Genomic DNA, 17,739 nt, shown 5'->3' with positions numbered 1-17,739 from the left:
TGTTGTCATGTGTAAGAGGACAGAGAAGAATACGGAAAGACTATTCGGTATATGTGTAGGAAAAGTAAAAGTGAGCCGTAACCAGAGAGAGGGATCCAATCTAGTATGGCCAGGCCAGTCAAAGGACCCAATAACTCCCTAGCGGTAGAATCTCAACGAATGACTGGTGCCCTGGCCAACCTACAAGGTAATAGAATATTAAGGATTAATCGGGAAAAATAAAACCGCCATCATACGTAAGATTCAATGTTCACTTAAAATATATACGGATTTAAATGAATAAGATATTTAAAGAAAAAATTACCCAGTTAAAAACGAATAATGGCAAGGTAAAATCGTCTGCCATTCAAAGCAGGGTTTCCTGAAGCATATATATATATATATATATATATATATATATATATATATATATATATATATATATATATATATATATATATATATATATATATATATATATATATATATATATTAAGAAAGGTTTCGGATGTTGGCTGGCACAGAAAGACCATAAACAGACGCAAGACATGTCTGAGGCGTTTGTTCTTCAGAGGACTAGTATCGGCTGATGATATATATATATATATATATATATATATATATATATATATATATATATATATATAATTATGGACATCATTTTCCAATTACATTCCATCGTTATTGAAAAATAAATACATTAACATCCATGAATTACAAGAATGGGTGTAATAGAGCTAAACTGTGAAGTCTGTCTAGTGGTTTTGAAACGTATGATGGGTCTTCTGTCCTTATTTATCTACTTTCTGCTTGAGACAAGGAATAAGAAATAAAGGAGGACAAGAAATAGAAAGACTGAAACGAATGAAAAGGCACAAATGCTGACAACTATTATGTAAATAATAATCCTTAACTCCCTGATAATCTCCCAAAAAAGTGCATTTGGAAATATAGAGTGTATACACAAAAGGGTGAATCCGAAAGCCCTCCTCATATCATGCTGATCGTAGCTAACAAAGCGGCATCCAGCTGCATAAACATCTGCTCTTCATTTGTTTTGCTTGTCTTACGCATCCCGTCCCGCTGGTAAGAGGCGTTATAAAAGAAGCATAAACACTAGAAAACCCTCCATGGAACAAATAAGTTTGTTTTTAGAATATAGGATTATTTTTGTTCTTTAACCTGAGATGGCGAGGGTGAAATAAGAGGTCAGTATTTAACAAATTCATTCTGTGCTTCATTTATTAATTATATTGCTTATCTTAGTATCAAACCATTTTCCCTAGATACGATAGCTCCAGAAGAAACCATGATCGTCACTGACATATTCTCACTATAACTGTTAAATCTTAATGAAACTATTTTTTAATTGGAAATGTTTCAACACTAAAGGCTTAATAGACTTAAAATGAACATTCAACATAACGTGTACAAGCGCTCTCAAACGCTCCACCATTTTCCTCTATCTTAAATACACTTTTGTATTTCCTGGGTAATTAATGTCACATCTTTACAATACCTCATTCGTTTCATTCTTCCCACATGACCAGACCATCTTGAACCCGGTAATCTATCATCTCACCTAGGCTAACTCTTTTACCACTTGCATGTATCTCTACATTTCTCGCTCTCTAAAATCTTCTCTCGCCACAACCTTTGTTTTTCATTCTCATTTGGCATTCACACTTTACTCACATGAGGGAAATCCAATTCAATAATAATTTCTTACATTCACATTTTGGCTTTTAAGAACACTATGAGTAGGTTGGCCAGGGAACCGGACACCCGTTGAGATACTGCCACTAGAGAGTTAATAGGTCTTTTAACTGGCCAGACGGTACTACATTGGATCCCTCTCTCTGTTACTGTTCATTTTCCCCCCTTAGCCTACACATACACCGAAAAGTCTGGCCTATTTATTACACATTATCCTCTGTCCTCATACACATGACAAAACTGAGAATACCAAACAATTCTTCTTCACTCAAGGGTTTAGCAACTGCACTGTAATTGTTCAGTGGCTACTTTCCTCTTGGTAAGGGTGGAAGAAACTCTTTAGCTATGGTAAGCAGCTCTTCTAGGAGGACACTCCAAAATCAAACCATTGTTCTCTAGTCTTGGGTAGAGCCATAGCCTCTGTACCATGGTCTTCCTCGGTGTTGGGGTAGAGGTCTCTTGCTTGAGGGTACACTCGGGCATACTATTCTATCTTATTACTCTTCCTTTTGTTTGCTTATAAGATTTGCTTATAAGATTTTATAGTTTACATATATAAAAATTATTTCAATGGTGTTACCGTTCTTAGAATATTTCATTTTGATTGTTTATTACTTATCTCGCAGTATATTTATTTCCTTATTCCCCATCCTTATAACATCTTGCAAGGATTGTAGCTTAGTTGCTAATAATAATAATAATAATAATAATAATAATAATAATAATAATAATAATAATAATGATAATAATAATAATAATAATATTTACAATAATAATAATAATAATGATAATAATAATAATAATAATAATAATAATAATAATAATAATAATAATAATAATAATAATAATCTTTTCCAAACATATTCCTACCTTTCTTCATTTGTTTTATCTGCGATGCAAGTTACTATTTCACCAGCATTTGCAATTTCTCCTCATTATTCCTTTCCACGTTCAAAGGTCAAGTATTCCTCGCTCCCTTCATAACTTATTTCTTTATCACATAACTGTGCATCTACAGTTTAGGTCCTTTGTCCGACAACCATAAAACTATGATACATCCTTGTTTCAAAATCACCCTTTCTCACATTTTAAATATACATTATAGATGCTCACTAACAGACAGACATACACACAGCACACACACACACACACACACACACACATATATATATATATATATATATATATATATATATATATATATATATATATATATATATATATAATATATATATATATATATATATATATATATATATATATATATATATATATATATATATATATATATATATATGTGTGTGTGTGTGTGTGTGTGTGTATTTTATCTTACCGTAATCCAACAGTTTGACATTTTTCTTTACTGTTGGTCGAAATATAGAAAACTGTTCCATTCGATTTGTTTCTTTGATCAGCCTTTTTGAAAAACAATCACATGTACCCTATTTGTCTATAATACACACACATATATAATATATATCATCATCATCTCCTCTTACGCCTATTGACGCAAAGGGCCTCGGTTAGATTTCGCCAGTCGTCTCTTTCTCGAGCTTTTAAATCAATACTTCTCCATTTATAACCTCCTATTTCGCGCTTCATATTCCTTAGCCATGTAGTTCTGAGTCTTCCAACTCTTCTAGTGCCTTATGGAGCCCAACTGAACGTTTGGTGAACTAATCTATCTTGGGGAGTGCGAAGAGCATGGCCAAATCATATCCATCTACCCCTCATCATGATCTCATCCACATATGGCACTTGAGTAATGTCTCTTATAGTTTCATTTCTAATCCTGTCCTGTCATTTAAGTCCTAATATCCTTCTGAAGTCTTTGCATGCATGCATATATATATATATATATATATATATATATATATATATATATATATATATATATATATATATATATATATATATATATATATTGATTGATTGATTGGTTGACCAGAGAACTTCAAATCATTCAATATATATATATATATATATATATATATATATATATATATATATATATATATATATATATATATATATATATATATATATATATATATATATATATATATGTGTGTGTGTGTGTGTGTGTGTGTGTGAATGTGTGTGTATGATACACACACTTATATATCTATATATGCACACAAATATGTGTGCGTGTGTATAAACAAACAGACGACCCCACCAATATGATCCAAAAAAAAGTAAAAGCATCTTGGAAGTAGAATAACAGAAAAGTTGTTCCAATCTTTCTTCTTTTAATGGCCTTAATTTTCCACTAAGTTTCCCTTTTTAAACGTATTTAATACTAGATCTTATACAGAAGACCTACCGCAGAGTCATATAGCTTCGCAAGAGAAACTATAATACAGTATCTAACGATTGGATTCTATACAAAATAAGTCATAGAAAGAGGTCCTCTACAGCAGGGTCGAGTGTCCTTGAATGGTGCAATCAAACAGAATCCTGCAAAGACTCCTAGGACAAGATCCTGAAAAAAAGTCTTCAAGTGTTTTAGTTGATATATGAGAGATCAAATTTAATGTTTTTACTGTTCTTCAAATATATTTTGATTGTTCGTTTCCTCTCCTCGCTGGGATACTTTTCCTTGGAGTCCTTGGGATTGTAACATCCTGCTTTTCCAACTAGGGTTGTAGCACAGCTTGTAATAATAATAATAATAATAATAATAATAATAATAATAATAATAATAATAATAATAATAATAATAATAATAATAATAATAATAATAATAATAATAATAACTGTTCTTGAAAGATCCTTACAAGGAACAATTTGATCCCACTATAGGCAATTAGATAAGATCTAACTGGGGACCCCACAACAAGATTCCAGTCTGTGCTACTAAAAAGCCTTACAGAATGTCCCAAAGTAACAGAGTAGCATGGTCAAGGGCTTGACATTTCTTCGTTAAAATCAATGTTAAGATTATCCCAACAAACCTTGGGTATCTGGTCTAAACAGCTGTGAACGCAATGAAAATGTGGCATTCAACAGTACAGGACGAAGGAATAGACAACCTAATATTTGCCTATAATGGAACGAAACCACATGGTAGCACACCCATCAAAGTAGTTTAGGAATATATTAATCAAAATAGAAAACTATGTTTTTTTTTTTTTGTCAAATATTAGAATGTTCGTTTTTTTTTTTTCATAATTCTTGGAACCATTTAATTAAGCACACTCGGAACAGTGTTAATACTGACAGATCATAACAAACTGATGTTCGAGACATTATAGTTTATGTTATTTGAATTGTTTAAGTAATATAATTCATTGCAAGTCCATGTCCAAGTTGAAATTTCTCAAAACGAATACAAGCTGTTTCAGAGCTGGCACCGTCTGATTTTTAACTATCGTCAGCCTTTTTTCTTCAGTACTAACCCACATTGTTTAGTCTCAGGATTCTAGAGATGAAACAGACTCTGAACTTACTGTTCAGCACATCAGATAAAATGGTTATATTTACCTTTAGATAGTGAGTGACTGCGCCTTCTAGTTTGTTCAAAAGAGTAACAGCTGATTTGAGGGTAGTTCACCTATCATGTTCCTGGGTAACTAGAAAGCGTTTATTTTTTTTTTTCACTAAAATATCTCGAGAGCACAGGCATTGGATTTCCATTCATAACGGTATTTGGAAGTTTTGTTCACAGTATGTACATGGAGTTTTCGAAACATCAGAATATCTGAAGTTTTCTGTGAATAGTAACTTTAATCATGAACTATTGAAACTATATCCCTTGTTTTTCTTATTAGTGAAAAATTTAGGAAGGTGACAATTGTTTTTGCAGTGACTTAAATTTGTATTGTCTACATGAGTACATATTGAACTAATTAAACAAATGTGTTATTAAAACGAGGCTGGGTTGCATCTGGGCAAGGAACCGTTTGCCGAGATTACCAAGAATGGAAAACATACAAATTATATAAAAAAATATATTAATTCAGTGAGATATAACACGAGAGACATAACATATTCTCTGAAATAAATATTCTGTAACAAATGTTAATCAGTTGAAGCTAAATAACAGAATCGCTTTACAACTACCAAGATGGCGGGTGGTGGCCGTTGCCATAGTAACTGAGGTCTTTGGTATCCCTCTATATACAATGTCAGCATATATTGATATTTTCATAAAATAATATTATGATAAAATAATAATAGTTTTTTTAATAGCAAATTATTACTAAAATATTGAATATTTTGTAAAACACTTTGCAGTCGTTTACGTTTCAAATATTATTGGAACCAAAACTTAAATTCTATAATTATGGGACCCCGCTATTTATTATCAAAGTAAGACTGTGACAGAAAAATACTTTGAGAATATATTTAGATATATAAAAAGCAAAACGTACATACTGTAAATTGACAATTCACGAGCGGAAGTTATATTGTGATGATCTCACTACAGATACCTGCTCGCGACCAGACGCCTACGAGTTGATCTGTTGGTGTCGTTTGGTTTCATATTAAAGTTGCCAGCTGACTTGAAAACGTTTGATATTTAAGAAAATACTGTCATGGCTTTCAGTTATAAGATAAAACCAAATTAGGTATAATGAATCTAATCTGTCGGATACTTTGATTCATAACACGCACCTTCAAGCTAATGAAATGAATTACACAAACACATATATTCTGTTTTAAAGCTATGGCAAATTGCTGCTATGTTAGGTTGTGAACGTTCGAATGATAAAATAAAAATAGTATTGCAAAAGGAAAATCATCACACTAACAATTCATTCTGTAACTTGATTAATTGTGTCAACCGGTGTCTAATATTCTTTGAAACATAATTAAAAGGTAAACCAATTTATGTATAAAAAGTATTAAAGTTTTACTTTTGTCTAACAACAGTTGAGATGTAAGTCAGGTACAAAATAAAACAGTAATAATAAAGTAAAGACATATGTCATTAATTAACCATTTTGACAAGTAACTTACATTTCAATAGCAAACTGACGTGCAAAATTCTTACAAATAGAAACTTGTTTCTATTTATAAGAATTAGAAAAATGCATTTCTATTTCCCAAGATATTCTAAAAATCAAGATGCTTAAATACTTCTTAAAATTATGAATTTATTCAATAATTGTGTAGAGAACAGTTTCGGTGGCAAACGTCAATCCTACGATGGAATGTTGCCAAGTTGTTATCAGTTAGCGGTGGTGGACGCCCTAGTGAAGATTACTTCTAAGAAATATCTTCTAATTGGGGTTCCTCATGCATCTTTCATGATGATTCTTTTAGAAATTAATAATAGAATCCTTGAAGAAACTATTACTGTCAAGATTAGGAATTCGTTAAACGGGTAAGTGTCTTATTTTGATGGTGACGTTTTGAAAGATAAAACCGGTCTCATGCAACTGTCAAAATTCTGTCTTTTTTTTGGGAGCTCCTTTAATATATCTGCCCTATGTTAATTTGGAAACTGGAAATCCACAGACTGGTTGATTATGTAGCTTTGCTCACAATAAAAAAGAATCCATGATTTAGGCCAAAGCCTCAAAAAGGCGTTTTGATCAAACGTAGGCTCCCGCAATCTTTTCTTCGGTAGGCCAGCCTAATGTCGATATTATTTGGATATCCTGTGGGAGGCCAGGTACAGGCTAGGCTAGCTGGCTGTTTCTAAAGAATTTGGGTCCAATCTGATATCAGAATTCAACATTACAGTGCACCAAAATCTTCCATCTGCTTGAAAAAGACTTTCCTAAGGCTGTTAATGACAGCCGTTGAAGCACCAATATAGTTAGGCTAGTTCTAATCCCTAAAATACAATTTCTTCCCTAATATACGCAATTTCAAACCGTAGGCCAGGTATAATACATGGATTTTAATGGCTGTAGTTTGAATAGAAAACTTAAATACTAGGGAATTCATGCTTAATATACTGTATATGAATGTCCAAAGTAGTTATGGCCTATTTTCAAATTTTAAAGCAGTGACACTCATCTTACTAGTCTAGGAATATATTTAAAACGAACAAGACGTTCTTGATAGATTAACACATTTGGTAAGTTACAATTTAGTTCAATACGACCTGCGTCAGCGAGATAACATTTCTCTAAATAATGGGCGTTTCTAGTTAATCCGACCTTCATTTCTGTTAGGAATGAGTAGTGGAAGACATATGGGACACCCTTAACGAAGAACAAGATTTAGGGATTTATGGGAAATTGATTCTTTTGGTTGAGGTAAAAATCAAATGAAAAAGTAAGATAAAGGGATGTAGTCTAATCTAGCCACACCCACTTAGCCTAACCCAGTGTATCGGGTCATCCTGACGTTTTCTGAATCTCCTTGTAACCCCCTCAAAATTGTTCCATGACCGTACTTGCGATGTATCGCTTGAAATATTGGGGCTAGGCATATTACCATTACCTTATTTCGATAAAAAAGTTACTGATACTATTTGACTTCCTGTGATATGAATTCCTCTTAAGATATTTTGCATTGGTAATCATGAAATATTTACGTTTATTGTAAAGTGTATTCATACACATTATGAGGCTTAAAGTCATCATTTGAAACTGGCTGCCAGAAAAAGCTAACAAATGTTGAATCATTGAATTTAGTGTAGAATTTACCGACAATCAAAATACCACACATCGAACGTCATCGACATCAACTGAGCCTGTTTTTTTTTGGAATTTCTTTTAAATTTTACAATTGATAGGGTAAACTTTAGAAAAAACCATTCAGTTCCCACAATTTAATATGAAAAAATGAATTATGGTGTGATTGAACCACAATGAATTACTTAAAATCAGAAGCAGATTGGTAGCTCCATCATGTAGACATGTTCAAATCCCTTCGGGAAATATTTCAAATATTATGTTCCAGTATTTTGTGTACTGTTCAGGTTGAGAAGATATAGAAAAAGAAAAAAATATTCAATATCTTACTGTAATTCAAACTGTAATATTAACTAGTTTTAGTAAGGACTGCATTTTTGAGTTTATGATAAGGTTTACATTTTTTTTAGAAAATCTCACAAAGTAAGGGGGAACAAAAGTAGACCATTAATTAAATTTTAAGGTTAGTCGATGCCTACTTTGGCACCAGATATTAACTTTTGTTTGTCAAGTGTTCTATTATTTTGGTTCAAATTATGATTTCTTAAAAACATTCTCTACCTGCTAATCTTTAAAGGAGGAACCCCATTGCAAAACATTTTGAAGCATCTGGTGATTAATGTGGCCATTACCATCATTATTTCCACTCTCAAGTCTTGTTAGTTTTTTAAATTTTGGTGCCAAATTATGGGTAAGCTAAATTATGATGCAGAAGTACTGCATGCTCAAGTTCTGTAAAAGTGACCTGAACGACACTCTGGTACTAGTGCAGTTATGTAGGGGAGTAGGATGAGATTGAATTACAGCTATGCATCTCAACCTAACCTAACTCAAATTGCCAGGTCTTTACATGATCAGGGGTGCAGTGCTCTCATAATAGCACACTCGCCTGATAGTTTGAATGGCCTTTGATTGACTCAGACTAGTCGAGAACAGTGATATGGGTTCACAGTTGTTTATCGACTTACGGTGGAGTGAAAAGAAAGAAGAAAGGAAAACATTAGACACGAATGTTTATGGCTCTTGTCAAAAAGTTTATGCTGCTGTACCATAAAAATGAAAGGTTATCTAGATGTAATCCTTACCTCACTGAGGTCAAACCATTGACAAGATATTCTTTAGATATTTAGATGTTGGCTACCGAACCACCGAAAACATTTATCAAACCTTCTCAGACTTGGGTTATGCCTATCACTCTCAATTTAATTACCATCTAGATTAACCACTTCTGATTCTAAAAAATTTCCCAATTACTAAATTGAGAAAGGTAATGGAAGTTATATTGTTTTTTATTTTCCATTTTCTGCAACTAGCCTATAGCTAGGTCTTACAGCAGTTAGGCCTTTTTTAGTCCTTCCCAGCAACCTATTATTTATGGTAAGTAAATTTGAATGTGTTGTTAAGTATCAGTGTGTAATGGTAAATATAGCACCCAAAGTATGAAGTTTTATTCTTGATATATGGACAGAAAGTTATTGGCAATTTTGACTTTGAAACTGCAGTAGAATTGGTTAGGCCAGTATAAGGCTAGGTTCTACCTATTTTACAACATGATTGGTGCTATTCTTAGGATTAATTAAGTCATAGCCTAGACCTTTTGCTGATGAAGGTTGAGGAAGTCTAGGCTATTTGGCTATTTTATAAGCTTAGCCTAAGGCAAGGGTAGGATGATGAAGGAAATAGAGAATCTGAAATAAATTTTTCTACAGAAAATTTTCTAATTATGATGAAGTTGGCCTTGCTTTTGTTCCTATATGGATACAAACCCTCGTTATTTATTGGGTAAGCTCTGGCGTACCTTTTGTAATGAACAGATTGAAGAATTACTGTGGGTCTGGCAACATTGCATGGTTGCATCATGGACCTACCTGTGCTTTGGTTAGATGATGCTATCGTATGCGTTCCTGCTCTGCTTTTGGCCGCAACGACGAAAGGTCGTCCGTTACTGACCTTCCTCCTGTACTTTGTGTGATTCTTTTCAGTATTTTGAGAATGAGTGTTAAACCGCAAGTGTTCATGTGAACCTGTCTCGATGGTTGCCCTTGAGCCTAGTGGAAATTGATCCCCATCTCTTGTGTTCTAAGTGTATAGGAAAGAGATGAACTCCCAGTGTGGTATTTGCCAGGAGTGGTCGTCCTTCCAATGGAAGAGGAATAACAGTTGCAGGAAAAATAAAGCTAAACAGGATCATTTCCCTCCGACAGCTTCTTCCTTGAAAGGAGGAGAGAAGTCGAAAAATTCCTTTTCTAGCCCTGAACTTCTGTCTGGTCCTTCAATATCAGAGTTCCCTCAGATGCCAATAGTAAAGGATGATGACCAATCGTTTGTACATGATTTTATTGATGTAGTGTCTCCTGCTCTCCATTGTGAGGCCAAGAATGCCACTAGCAATCACAACCCTTTAGCGTCTGCCCTTATACAAACTGGGAAAATGCCTGAGTGGAAGTATCTCTATCACCAGAGTTTGAGAATCTTGTTTGTTTTCCATCTTCTCTAACACGTGTGTTAAGCTCGTGTAGTTATTTACTATATTTCTGATTTGGGGGACCAAGGAGATTTCTTGCTGGTTTCAGAAGGTTCCCATATAATGTACAAATAAGGCAAGGGTCTTCACAGCGTTCAGTACACTGAAACATACACCGCGTCATTCTATGACCGTACATGTCTCCTCATACAGTACGAGGCCGTATGAGGATGAGGAGACACGTATAGTCGTAGAATGATGAGGCGTATGTTTCAGTATACGCAGTGGAGACTCTTGCCTTACTTGTATGACGAGAGGTATGTTTTGGTATACTCGTATGAGGAGATACGTAGTACAGTCATAGAATGACAAGGTGTCCATTTTGATGTATGCTGTGGAGATTTGCCTTAGCTGTACAGGATAGGGGAAGCTTCTGGAACCAGCAAAATGTTTCCTTGATCTCCCACATCTGAAATAAATAACTGCAAGCTTAACACACTTGTTGGAGGAGATGGAGAATGAGAAATATTCTCAAAATCAGGTGATATCAGAGATACTTCCATTGAGGCATTATCCTCAGTTTGTATAAGGGCAGATGCTAAAGGGTTGTGATTGTTAGTGGCATTCTTGGTCTCTTATTATTCTCTTTCAAGATCTTGTATGCCAGCACTTTTTGTGATCCCACTGGGTCCCACAGGTGCAGCTTCCACCAAGAGGGAACTATTGAAACAGTATTCTCCTAGAAAATCCTCGGCTCATCCTGTTACCCTACAGGGTTCTACAGATTCAGCTTCTCCTAAGAGGGAAGTAACGACTCATCATTCCCCAGTAAATCCCTTAGACAAATGGATCAACAGTTTACTATTTATCGTATTGCCCTAGTGCTAACTTTGCAGTGCACCTGCAGTCCCACAAACAACCCCGCTTATGGTTCACAAAGCTTCGGAGAACCGTTCGCTAGTGCATCCATATGAACCTGCTGCCATCCTTTATCTCCTTTGGAGATGGAACTGCTCCCTAGTAATCCACTGATCAAAACCTTCAGGTTATAGTAAGAAATCTTCAGTGTTGGAGGTTAGACCTTGGCCTCAAGCTAGTGGTAGAAAACAGACTGCAGAGCCTTATCCTCTATTTCCAAAAGTAGTTCCTGTTTCCCAGTATTATACGCTTCCAGCACAAATTTTGAAAAAGCAGTTCTTCATAAGCTTATGCATCACATAGACATAGAACAGAACCACTTGTGGAAAGCTCGAAAAGAGCTGATGTTCATAGAAATGTTTATTAGTTACAGAAATCTAGTTTTCACTGTTTATTGGCTGAGAAAGCGGTAAAACTTTCTTTTCATCCACTATCTTATAAATTAGGAGCTGGTTTTAACATAATGCGAGACATCCAATTATGAATTTTCTCAATCTCCCTCAATCTTTTCTGCTTATACGTCAGAAGTTCGCCATGAGTGAAGAGACTTTCCAGAAAAGAATAAAAATTTTAGAATTCATAAACAGGAACCTACTCCATCAGCATCTTGGCCTAGACATATGTCTCCAGGTCTTTCATCCCTTATATTGATAATTCGATACTGCAGCAGACTCCTGAGGTGCCAGGTGTTGCCCCCCTGGAGGTTCTAACCTCTGGTCCAGGTGAAGCATTCAATATTATAGAAATGATGAATCTTATGTGCCATTTGTTCCGTCACTACATACAAACCAACGCTATATATAGGGGTATCACTTTCGGTAAAGCTTAAAGACGATCCATCAGACTTTTAGCGAGCATTAACCACTCACCCTTTAGTTAGCTGGGGGTTGTGGTTAGTAGCTACCCCTCTCACTTACACACCTAGGCTGGGAGCCCCACTTTGCTTTTGGCTTAGGTGGAGAACGGTTTCTATCGCTCTTCACCTCGCCAAATTTTTGACAGCTATTATTAATCTTTTTTGCTTTTTCTTTTCAGTGTGTTTGTGTGCAAGTCTTCTTGCTGTCATTATGCGGATCTACCCAGGACCTGAGGGCCGTTCTTGCGGGACTTTTATTTCCTCAGTAGACAAGGATTCTCACCATCTGTCCTGCCTATAGAGGTCAACATTGTGACAATAATAACACGTGCTGAATGTCGGGAGTGGTCTGCCTCGCAGTTGGAAAGGTTTGAGTGCCGAGGGAAGAAGAAGGCTAAAAGAGATTCGTTGCCTTCGGAGTCTTTCTCGAAGTCAAAGAAATCCAAAGCTTCTTCCCCCCACCCCCCGACCTTCCTCTGAAGCTCCTTCCATTCTCCTACGATTCACCACTCACCAGTGATTTGTCATTCAACTACGTCTTGCCGTTCGCTAGCTCATCATTGGCCTTTGACTGCTCGTTAGTCACTGTCGGCCCGTCATTTGTCGACAACTCGCTGATCTAGGTGATCAGACGTCGAGCGACAACTTCCCATCCATCAGCCACTCGCTGTTCGCCAACTCCCCAATCCCGTAAGCGATCAGCAGGCGTCCGGCATTTTCTGGCTTCTCGTCGATTTTTGACCTTTTGGTGCGCTCCTAGTTAATCAGCAGCTCATGAAAGGGCGAACGTTCGTCACTCTTGTGACTTGCGATCATTCACCTGCTATTCAGAATTCCCTGGAACTTTGACAGTCTCCTGACCATCGTCATCACTCACCAGAACAATGCCGTTCTAAGGAACGTTGTTGTTCTCGCGAGAGGAAATCGCATAAGCTTCTTCCTTCACGATCCTCCAGGCTCTCCCCCAGAGCATAGGTAGTTGCCTTCTTGCTATTCGCCCACTCCTCTTTCTCCTCCTTGCAAATGCAGAACATCGTGTTCGCCTGAGAGATCAGGAAGAGTCAGGAACGACGCCCAACGTACTTGCATTTGGGAAGATCAGATGTTCAAAACTCCTAGGGAACGGACATCTCGTCCAGTCCTTTTCTCTTGCAAGAAGGAAACTTCGAAACTGCATCATCCCTCTACGTCATTGTCGATCTCAAACAAGGCTCCCTTGCAGAAACCCTCTTTGTCGATCCTCTCAGGGGATCTTTCAGCGAGCACCACAGTGGGTCAGGAACCATGGTTTGGACCCCTTGTGAGGGCTGTCCATCAGACTTTCGTTGCAGGTGTTCTCCTGATTCGTCCCTCGGGAACACCAAGGATACCTCTGTAGAAGTCTATCTCTCCTCATTAGATCCAAAGTGAAGATCCACAGTTCCTCCCCCATAAAGAAAACCTCAGTTTCTTCATCCTCTCCTATGAATAGGAAAAGAGGGTTTTTTGACAAGTTAGTCTCGCCTAGGGTCAAGCTGACTCCATCCAAAAAAGCCAAGCAGAGGCTCAGTATCGTTGTTCCCACGCCTCCTCGACCGGTTGCTCAATGTTCACCAGCTTTGTACAAGAGGCTTCACTCAGAGAAGAGTCTTTAGTGAGCTCCTTCTGCCCCCTCTCCCATCGAGGTAGTTCCCTAGAGCTTCGACCAGTTTCTATGCCCGTGGAAGAAACCGAGTCTCCTCTTGCAAGTGAGCAACAAAAGGAGGTTCCCCCAAAGGCCTCCTTCCTACAAAATTTCGTTCCCCCTAGGAAAGCATCCAAGAATGCTAAGACCCTTCCAAAGTCCTCTGCGAGACCTACAGAGAATCCCAGAAGACAGTCTCCTGTACCACAACACTCCATCGACGACCACGACCCACCCCGAGATGATGTTTCGTGGGTGGAAGACTCCAGATTTGACAACCTTCTTTCTAAGACTTCTAGTCTGAGGCTATCTGAGGCAAAGCAAAGGGACTCTGAGCATTCCTTCTGACAGGTTTTGGCCTGCATGAGGGCCAACAATGGGTTATCTGACCCTGTGGTTGCCCTTCAGGAGGGCCTTGAGTATGTCCGTTGAAAGGTGATTACTCAGGTCACCGGTCCCTCCAACTCACCTTCAAGACTCCTCCCGCCAACATGTGTGCAATAGACGAAGTACTGAGAGGTCTTTAATGAGCCTCTTCAGGCCTGCCCTCTGCACAATTCCTTGAAGGAATTGACATAGGGGATCTCTCTAGAGAAACTTTCTGGGTTGCAGGGTTTGTTCTTCTTTGCCCACCAAATTGTAAACTTGTGGGCAAACACCATCCTGAGGCGAAGAAACTCGATAGCAGAGAGGTTCCATCACCAAGTTCCACAGATTAAGTTAACAAAATTACGGAACTCCTCTGGAAGGGTTGTCTTTGTTGAGCTGGCTGCGGAGAGATGGAAGAAGTCTAACCAGGATTCCCTCCTCTATAGGGTCTTGACATCCCTGCACTATAGACCACCTTCTCCTCCACAGAAGAAACTGCCAACGACCAAGACTACAGCCGTCCATCCTAAGGTGTCTAAGTAGCCCTTTCCTGCCAAGGACATTAAAGGCCCCAAAAGTCCTCCCGTGGAGGGAAGAATCCTAGGTAAGGCGGCCGAGTCCGCAACCGCTAGGATGGGCAATCCTCCCGCTTGTCCACCATTGGGGGATGCCTGCATCGCTGCTAGGAGCTCTGCAAAGTATCTGGCCCGAAAGCCAGACCATGTTGGAGAATGGTATTCTCCAAGAGGTTTTCGACAACTCCCCAAGACAAACTTCTGAGGCTTTGCCATGATCTGGGGATCATGGTAAACCTCGAGAAGTCATCATTCCATCTCTCTCAACGATTGGTATACTTAAGAATGATAATAGACACCGACCTCCTGAAAGTCTTTCCATCAGATGACAGGGTAGTGAGGCTGAGGAAGGTTGCAAGACCATTCCTCAGATGAGAACTCCAAGCCCAGAGGTGGTTATGTCTCCTCGGGCACCTATCATCCCTGGCCCGTCTACTGTAGTTCCTAACGGCAGCCTCAGGATACGATCTCTCCAATGGCGGCCAAAGTCCAACTGAATTTGTGCCTTCGATTACCCGGACTTTCTGATCCTCATGGGAGCAGAGAAACTGACGGCTCTTTTTAGATGTATTAAAAGAAGGGTAAGGGCCCACATGCTGCACCGCACACCTATGGTTAGAGTCCGAAAAGTACCAGCACATAGATCTCTTAGAGGTGAAGGCTGTTTTCCTGGTCCTTCAACAGTTTGGGGCAGGCCACTCAGTGGTGGTGATGAGCAACAAACAAGGCTGTACTTTTTCGCAACCCCTATCCCATCTGGCAGTAGAGATCCTGAGATGGGAGGAAGACAACTCGATGACCCTATCAGCTCACTCAAAAGGAATATGCTCCCGGACAATGTGAGCAGAGCAACTCAGATAGTGGGCTCCTAGTGGTTTCTGAATCATCTGGAAGCCAACAAAGTCCAGACTTTGTGGGGTTCCCCAACTATGGATCTGTTTTTACCGTCCCTGAACTTCAGGCTCCTGCTGTACTGCTTCTCAGTCCCGTACCCCAAGGCTCTCTGGCAAGATGCATTCCAACAACGGTAGGACAACATCTTACGCCTTACCCTGTTTTGTCTGATGAGAAGAGTACAGTACTGTACTCAACAAGACCAGAACATTGGTCAATCTCTCAATGACCCTCATAGCTCCTCTATGGCATCACTCAGAATGGTTACCTGACCTTCTGCAGCTCCTGACAGAGCTTCCAAGAGAGCTCCCTCCACAACACAAGCTACTCAGATAACCACATGCTATCATTTTCCACAAAGCTGTAGCTTCGCTACGACTTCGCACCTGGAGACTATCCAGCACCGCCTCACTCGGAGACGATTTTTGCAACAAGTTGCGAAGCGCATGGCTGGAGAAGATCGTCCGCTTCAGTCTACCAGGCAAAATGGAATGTCTTCTGTGGTTGGTGTTGTGGAAGGGGTATCTCTCCCCTCGATGCCACTATTCCAGCAATAGCAGAGTTTCTCGTGCACATGCGGGAGGAAATGCTCCTCTCAGTTTAGGCACTAAAAGGTTACCACTCAGCCTTGAGTCTCGCCTTTAAGCTGAAACGAGTAGATATTTCCTTTTCAATGGAACTTTTCTCTCTTCATACGTATTTTTGAACATAACTGATGATCCCAGTCGGAAGTGAGACCTCCATGGAACGTGGTTTGGGTCCTTTGGTCCCTAAAGGGTCCTCCCTACGAACCATTACACTAAGCAACAGATCGCCACCTCACTTAGAAGACGGCGTTCTTACTCGCCTTGGCTTCTGCCAAGAGAGTCCGTAAACTTCCTGGTCTCTCATATGACATCGCCCATTGAAGAGGATTGGGAGAGGTAAGCTTCAGCTTTGTCCTTGAGTTTTTTGCAAAGACTCAGAATCTGGGGGTAGCGGATCCTAGAATCGATTCCTTCTGGATAACGAGTCTCTGTTCTGTAACTGATGACTCTGACCAACTGTTACTTTGTTTAGTAAGGAGTTTGACGTACTACCTCAAGAGAACATCAGTAGCTCGCCCTCGTGTGCCAGCACTCCTTATAAGCATGGGGAAGGTAAAGAGGAAGATCACGAAGAACACCATTTCTGCTTGGATTTGCAAAGTCATTGACCTGGCACTGAATCCGGATCTTCCTCCAACACTTCGACCAAGAGCACATGATGACGGGCATTGCTACGTCCTTGGCATTCAAAAGAAACTACTCTGTGGTGCAGGTTCTACAAGCAGGTGTGTGGAAGTGTCAAACGACCTTCACCGTCCACTACCTGCAAGACATAACCCACAGGAGCATGGAAACCTTTTCCATTAGTCTAGTGGTGGCTGCACAACAACTGGATTAACACATCAGGCTCCTTGATGGACAAGTATCAGGAGGTTGAGGGCATTGGTTACCTAGGAGTTATGTGTATGAATGATTAAGAATGACTGGCTCTTTCTTTTCTTCATTCTCCCCTCTCTTGGGGGAGATCTACACCCAGGGTCCTTTGCAAAGCTGACCTCAACAAACTGCAGGTAAACCATTATTCCCATGTATAACCTGGTATTGTGTCAATACTGTTATGTCCCCATACCCTATCGAGGGGGTATTGGGAATTTTATGGTAACCTCTGAAGATTTCCTATGA

The 17,739-nt window shown here is 38.6% G+C and overlaps 1 protein-coding gene across 2 annotated transcripts in view; it reads left to right on the top strand.

Annotated features, from left to right (window-relative positions):
• Positions 1–6,843: 6,843 nt before the first annotated feature.
• The window catches only part of Arpc2 (Actin-related protein 2/3 complex, subunit 2), a 71,028-nt gene continuing 60,132 nt past the window's right edge, over positions 6,844–17,739 (top strand). For both annotated transcript variants that reach the window (XM_068360769.1, XM_068360768.1), the window contains exon 1: positions 6,844–7,027. In XM_068360769.1, the coding sequence (XP_068216870.1) occupies positions 6,855–7,027 (173 nt within the window). In that variant the 5' untranslated portion in view covers positions 6,844–6,854. The remainder of the gene's footprint in view (positions 7,028–17,739) is intronic.

The sequence above is a fragment of the Palaemon carinicauda genome, chromosome 37 (genome assembly GCF_036898095.1).
Source record: "Palaemon carinicauda isolate YSFRI2023 chromosome 37, ASM3689809v2, whole genome shotgun sequence".
Lineage (NCBI taxonomy): Eukaryota > Metazoa > Arthropoda > Malacostraca > Decapoda > Palaemonidae > Palaemon > Palaemon carinicauda.
Note: the sequence above shows the minus strand (reverse complement) of the source record. Positions and strands in the feature narration are given on the sequence as shown.